Raw genomic sequence first — 7,344 nt, 5'->3', positions numbered from 1 at the left:
CCCCCCCCCCCCACAAAGGAATTTTCAACAAAAGAGATGGAACCAAAGAGATGAATTTTGAACTAAAATTTTCAATCATCAACCAATAAATGCATTTTCAAGAAAGTAGTTCAAATTTAAATCCTACTTGCTAATTTTTCAACCAAAAAGATGAGTTTTTTTAACAAAAAGAACAATTTTCTACCGAAAAAATCTGATAAAAACTGACAAAAATCCACACGGGACTGTTTCGGAAAAGATCGAGAAAAGAAACGAAAAAATACCGCTGGGACAATTTCTGAGAAATTCTGAAAGATTCTGAAAGAAAACGGTGGTACAGTTTCAGATAGAATTTCGGATGCAGAAAGGATTATGTAATATTGTTATATAAATATTGTTTAATATAACTTGCTATGTACTCATTATGCAATTGTAAATAAACTTTAAAATAAAAATATATTAAAGAATTAGAAAGTAAAAATTACTCATTTAATAAATTTCGAAGTTAAATAATTTTTTCAAAATTATAACGGTTTAATAATTTTGTTGGTGGGTTAGTGAAGAAATTTAGGGTGAAACTAATAATTTTTTAGACCATGTTTAAACAACTATTATGTTCGGATGCATATTTTGGAAAGATTCTGATAAAATCTGAAAAAAATATTTTGCCGATTGTTTCAGAATCTATCAGAAATTTCCTTTCAGAATTTTTCCGATTTTTTGGGCAGAGTTGTCTCTTCTAGAAAAATACGCACCTCCAAAATAGCATATTCCCTATTATGCTGATCGCTGACCCTAAAGAGTTCTCCATGCTCCTCCCTCGTTCTAAACTTCAGCTGCATTTGTGTTGAAAATCTGTCCGGTTCAAACGAAAGTGCATATTTGACATAACTCTGAGGCTTGAAAGTTGTCGGAATTGTCGCAGTCATACATCCAGGACCAGTCCATCCAGGATTGCACTGACATCTGGCTTCGACAAAACTGCCAACGCAAGTTCCATGTTCCCAACAGCGGAAGGTAGACTCCTGGTTGTTGCAAATTTCATCAGTTTGTGGACAGCCAGCCACACTGTTTCTAGATAATCCAGGATGAGCGAGATCGTAGAGTTTGCTGTTGTGGAAGAGATTTTTGATGCAACCATCGAAATTCGTGCCTGCCCAAATGTGCTTCCATCTGAACTGATCTGGGTCGAACTGTTCGTAGTAGAGACCACCAACTTGCAGGGGGGAGTTTACATTCAGGTACTCATTGAAGGGAGGCACGATTCCAGTTGCTTGGCAGCTGGTGTCATTAAATTCAGGTGGGGATCCATCCTCTAATTCAGAGATCTCTGCTGATTTACAGAAGTCGACGACCAGCTTCACAATCTAAAAATTTGTTTGGTTTAGAATTAAACCATATAAATGTGCAGAATTTCTGACAAAATAAGCAATCAAGAATCCAACGACCAAATTTTGACAACCACCATAAAATGTACCTATTTTAATTTGACAAAAGATAACACATTTTTCCTAAAAAAGAAAAAAAAATCATTTTCGTCTTTGGAAAAAATATATAAGAGAAAAGAAAAATGAAAAGATTTTTTCTTATTCTTGGCTGTCAGGAAGAGAGCATCGTGGTTTTGGGGCTGCTCCTACCTGCTTGTATATATATATTTTTTTATTTATTATTAAATTTTTTACATCGACAACTGTCATTTGGTGATTGTGAATTCTCTTTTGTTAAAGCTCTTACGGCTTTAAAGAACATATTCTCATCACGTATCTCATGTTTCTCACTTGATTTGGTCGAAAATGCGAACTTTTCTACATTATATTCAACTCTATTGTATCAAATGTGTATTTTATTTATGCCTGTAGCTCGGTCTGGAGCTGTTTATTTAGATATTGCAAAATAAAGTATAAACCCTCAGATGGTACACGGGTGCGAATTCGCACAGCCGTTTTTGAAAAGTTGGTAGCATTTGATCATAGATAGCTGAGCGGGATTATGGCCAACACGGCAAATATGATCGAACGCCAACGTTTCAGGCCCAAGTCCGGTTAGTTCCAATTTCGTTGATCACTACGAGATATAAGAACGATCAAATCGAATTGGTGCGCTTCAGCACCTGTGTAACTTGTACGTGTGGTAAAGTGTTGCGAGCAGGAATTTTTAAATATTGTTCTCAAGTAAAGGAGTTTCGTTCGTTTGTTGAATATAAGCATGTTTCTGTACATTTATTTGTTATTTATCGATTTTTCATGATGATTTCCAATAGATTTGGCAAAAATGTGATTTTTCCATCAGATGGATTGCAGGTGCCCAATATGTATGCGAAGGATGTGCAACGACCATCGTTTATCAATGTGCATCGAATGCCAAAAATGTCGCGAATAGTAAGCATTTCTTGTTGAAAAAATTTGAGAGAAATTCTAATTAAAAAGATTTTTATGTGATTGTTGCATTACTTTCATTTCCCTTCCTTCATAGCTGTAAATCATGCATTTCAAATATCCCAACTTTGACATACGGGGAAAGATACTAGCTTTACATTCTTGGCATGAAAAATATATTTTCACTGCAAAATCCAGCAAAGTTTAATTAATTTGAATAAAATACGAACAAAAGGCCAATTTTTTTTTAAAGTGATTTTTCAAAAATGCCGCTTTATTTATCACAAATTATCATGGGGAAAATTAATTATTATTCAAATTCTTATAGAACCATTAGATTCAGCAGGAAATTTCACACAAAAAAAAACATGTGTTCAACATTTTTCTAGTCTTAATCTTCTTTTTTATATTCGAAGTTGAAAATGCAAAAGCCAGATTTGCACCAGTGTACCCTCAGTAGGGGCCAGAAAAGATTGTATTTTTTTCGGTTTTGAACATTTTACTGAAACTTGTGTCGTTTTTCCATAAATTAAATTTGTTTATGTACAATATAGATGTAATTTAGTCGAGAAATGTTGTTAAATAAAATGTTATTGTATCTTGTGTCCTTGTTCCAAAAAGTTTATTATTTTACATTTAATACATTTTTATAGCCAGAGTTTATAACAAACTTTTAGATATTTTTTGGTTAAACAACTTGTGTCTTTTAATTTTTTTCGTCTCATGTGTCGTTTTTCCAAAATTATATTTTTAAATTTTTTATTCTCATTTTTTATGATTGAAAGAAAATCTACTCTCCATATCTAAAAATGATTTATAACTATTTTATAGATCTTTTTGAGGTGAAAAACTTATTTTTGTTCATTTTTATTCGTACCTTGTGTCCCTTTTCGAAAAATTTAATTTTTTATATTGAATGTTATTTTTTACGATTAAAACAAAGACTACGAGTCCGTTCAAAAATTGTAAACGACAAACTTGAATGAGTTTTCGCTATTTTTGGGAAGAGCAACTTTTGTCTATTTATTTTTTTCATAGCTTGTGTCGTTTGTCCAAAACTTTATTTTTAATGTTTTTTACGACTAAAAACAAAAACTACGTGTTCTTTTCGAAAAGTGATTAATGACAAATTTGTAGATCTTTTCAGGGCGTGCAATTTTCGTTAATTCATTTTTGTTTTGTTTTTTGCATAGTTTTACCGCAAAATGGAATTTTGGATTTTTCATTATTTTTTGTATGATAAAAATTTGAATTTTCAACTTTTTGACAAAATTCAAAATTTGTCACGATAATCTTGTCGGGCTTTTAAAAATCAAAGGTTTTCTTCGCTGCACTTTTTTCATATCTTGCAAGTTTCCGATTACTATAAACAGACGTACATAGAATTTTTAAATCTTAAAAAAAAAGACGAAAGAAAAAAAAGAGAAGGAAGGGGATTTGATGGTTGTCTTCTCATTTCTCTTTCCCCTTGTTTATATTTTTCCAATGAGGAAAATTATTTTCTCTTCTTTTTTAGGAAAGATTTTTTATCTTTTTTTCAAATTTCAATAGGAACATTTAATGATGGTTGTCCTAATTTGGTCGTTGGATTCTTGATTTTATTATAAGGAATTCTGCACATCAATTTGATTATTTGATTTTTTTTTTGAATATCATACTACTTCAGTCATTAGATTCAGTATGAAGTTAGAAAAAAACTTACTTCTGTATTCCAGAATATATCAATCCTGTGCCATTCGCCGTCATCCAGGGATTTCTTGGTTTTTACTTTAAGCTCCAGAGTCCCCGATCCAAAGTCTATGAGTAATCTTGGAATTCCTCGATGAAGTTCCACTGAGATGAAGTCTACAATTTTTCAATATTTTGAGTTAGAGAGCGTACAGAAAAAAGTATATTGTTTCTTGAATAAGTAAATGAATATTTTGCTCACCAGATACCAAAATTTCGTCAGGTTCTGGAGGAACAATTGGTCCATTGTAAAGGAACAACCCATCTGGTTTTCTCGTGATGAATTCAAAACTCAAATGACTGTTGTCACACATTTCAAGTGGAGGGTACCAAGCCCATCCATTACCTCTGAAACTTCTGGCTGTCTGCTGACATCTCGGTCCATTATAACCAGCAGGGCATTGGCAACTGTTAAAAAGTTAAGTGTTTTCAGGGACTGTAATGTTTGAAAATTCGAAAAAACTTTCACTTGAAGATTATCTTTTTAGTTATAATAGTATATTATGCACTTAGGGAGAGAAGAGGGACTTTTTCAACGAGTGTATGTTTTGAGTACGAGTTGTAGGCGAGCGCATAGCGCATACGATATCTTTTATAACAAATGGGTAATTTCAAACAGTTCTCGAAATAGTTATGATTTCAGTCCATATTAAATTTCGAATAAAGGAAGCATGATTTACAGTCATTTCAAGGGTAATTTATGATAAATTAATTAATTAATTTAATTTAATTTTACAGGTAAATATGGTAACTTACCATGAATTACCTAAAATTGAATTTTAAACATTTTAATAAATTTACTCGAAATTATGGTAATTTTACAGGTAAATACGATAACTTACTATAAATTACCCAAAATTCAAATTGAAATATTTTTATAAATTTCCGGAAATTTATGGAAATTTATGGAAAATTTTGATATTTTACAATAATTTTACAGGTAAATATGATAACTCAACATAAATTGCCCAAAATTCAATTGTAACCATTCTTATAAATATCCGAAAATTTATGAAAAATGTTTGTAATTCATGGTAACTTACCATAAATCGCCCAGAATCCCATTTAAAAATGTTTATAAATTTCTCGGAAACATAGAAATTTTCGGTCAATTCTGGTAATTTTACAAGTAAATATGGTACCTCACAAAAATTCACCAAAAATTAAATTTTTAACTTTTTTATAGATTCCCGGAAGTTTATGGACATTTTCGTTAATCTATGGTAACTTTACATGTATGGTAACTTACTAAAAATTTCCCAAAATTCAATTTCAAACATTTTTATAAATATCCGGAAATTTATGAATTTTTTAGTGATTTAATACAATATTACAAGTAATTTATAGTAACTTACATAAATTGCCTAAGATTACATTTAAAGTTTATAATTGTTTTGGAAATTTTTGAAAATTTTCGGTCAGTTATGGTAATTTTACATGTTAATATGGTCATATCATAAATTTCCCAAAATTCAATTGTAAATATTTTGATAAATTTCCGAAAATTTTGGTACTTTATGGTAATATTACAGGTAATTTATGTAAACTGAATATAAATTACCCTAAATTCGATTTAAGGATTTCTATAAATTCCCGGAAATTTCTGAAAATTCTAGAAATTTTTGGTAATTTACTCATAAAATTTTCATTATTCACCTGTGATGATATTTTTTACCCCCTAGGGAGTGAAAATTAGAGCTTCATAGAAAATGAGGCTTTGGTTTAAAATTCATTTTTTTTCTGATAAATCAAACTGAAATATTTTTTGGATGAAAAACATTTTTTTTTATCATTTGTCTTTTCGATTTAAAACTTTATCATTTTTAGTAGAAATATTGCATCTTCCTTGGATAAAAATACAACAGTTGTGTTGAAAATTCAACTATATCCTAGAAAATTTACTTTCTTTTCAAAATTCCTATTTTTGTATTGAAAAGTCAATTGAAATGTTTTTGTATGAAAATTCAACTTTTGTTGTTGTAAAAAATTGGTCTATTTAATGTAAAAATTCACCTCCCAGTGGGTACAAGGTTTGGAGACGTCTTTTCGACATCGTTATGACATATTTATGACAACTTTACGACATCATAAGTCCATGTCGTTAAGGTGTATTTATGATATCGTAAAGTCGCCTTAGCGACATTGACATAGGATATCGTAAGGTTGTCGTAAAGATGTCTTAACGATGTCGTAAAGAATTCGTCAAATTTCGTGCCCACTGGGCTGTTTCAATAGAATTTTTACTTTTCTTGGACAGCACTGCAACTTTTTGGTTGAAAATTTAACAATCTTGTTAAAAGGTCATGCTTTAGTTAAAAAATCGACTGTTTGGCAGAAAAATAACTTATTGCTCAATATTCTAATTTTTGTGCTGGAAAGTTAACTTGAATCTTTTTTGCATGAAAATTAAACTATTTTTTTATGATTTTTTTTTTCAAATTCAACTCTTTTTTTTTAAGTGGTCTGTTTTATTTAAAAATTCACCTGCTTTAGCAAAAATGCCATCTTTCTTGGATAAAAATGCATCTGTTTGGCTGAAAATTCAACAATTACGTTAAAAATTCTGCTGTTTTGTTGAAAATTTAATTATCTGTAGAAAACTTATTCTATGTTTAAATTTAATTTGTCGGCGTTGAAAAGAGAACTCAAATCTTTTCTGGATGAAAATTGAACTATGGTTTTAAATATTGTTTTTATTTTTAAATTGAAAATTCATCTGTTTTTAGAGAAATTTCATCTTTTTAAATAAAAATCTAACGTTTTGCTAAACAATTGTTAAAAAGTCATTTTTAAAATTAAAAATTCGGTTTCTAGTCGCTCAAAACAAAAACAAAAATATCCTTTTCACCATGAAATATGACTTTTTAACCAAATACTTTAAGTTTCAACAAAATAATTAAATTTTGAACATTATTAATTGAATTTTTAACCAAACAATTTACAAACTAAAAAAGATCCATCTTAAAGAAAGAAAAAGTTACATCTTCAATTAATGAAATAAAAGTTCAATGATGTATTTTAACCTTTATTCAAGTAGTTAAATTTTTAATTGGAAAATATTATTTTTTAACATAATAGTTATACTTGCAACTAAAAAGATAAATTTTCAACTAAAAATATAAAATTTTAAAAACAAAAAATGATTTCTTAACAAATTTATTCAAGCTATAAAAACAATATACACAGGTAGCAAAGCGAGTGTAAGAGTGAATGGGAAACTGAGTGACTGTTTCGATATTGTTCAAGGAGTTAGACAAGGATG

General features: G+C 29.7%; 1 protein-coding gene across 1 annotated transcript in view; it reads right to left on the bottom strand.

The window, feature by feature from the left end:
• LOC117179435 (neural-cadherin) overlaps nucleotides 1–7,344 on the bottom strand; it is a 392,316-nt gene that overhangs the window by 18,649 nt on the left and 366,323 nt on the right. The window contains exons 30-32 of the mRNA XM_033371218.1: nucleotides 4,285–4,490; nucleotides 4,057–4,199; nucleotides 735–1,346 (exon numbers count right to left, since the gene is read on the bottom strand). Coding sequence (XP_033227109.1) covers nucleotides 735–1,346; nucleotides 4,057–4,199; nucleotides 4,285–4,490 — 961 coding nt within the window. The remainder of the gene's footprint in view (nucleotides 1–734; nucleotides 1,347–4,056; nucleotides 4,200–4,284; nucleotides 4,491–7,344) is intronic.

This window comes from Belonocnema kinseyi, chromosome 9 (genome assembly GCF_010883055.1).
Source record: "Belonocnema kinseyi isolate 2016_QV_RU_SX_M_011 chromosome 9, B_treatae_v1, whole genome shotgun sequence".
Taxonomy (NCBI): Eukaryota; Metazoa; Arthropoda; class Insecta; order Hymenoptera; family Cynipidae; genus Belonocnema; species Belonocnema kinseyi.
The sequence above is the reverse complement of the archived record's forward strand: the minus strand, read 5'-3'. Positions and strand labels throughout refer to the sequence as shown.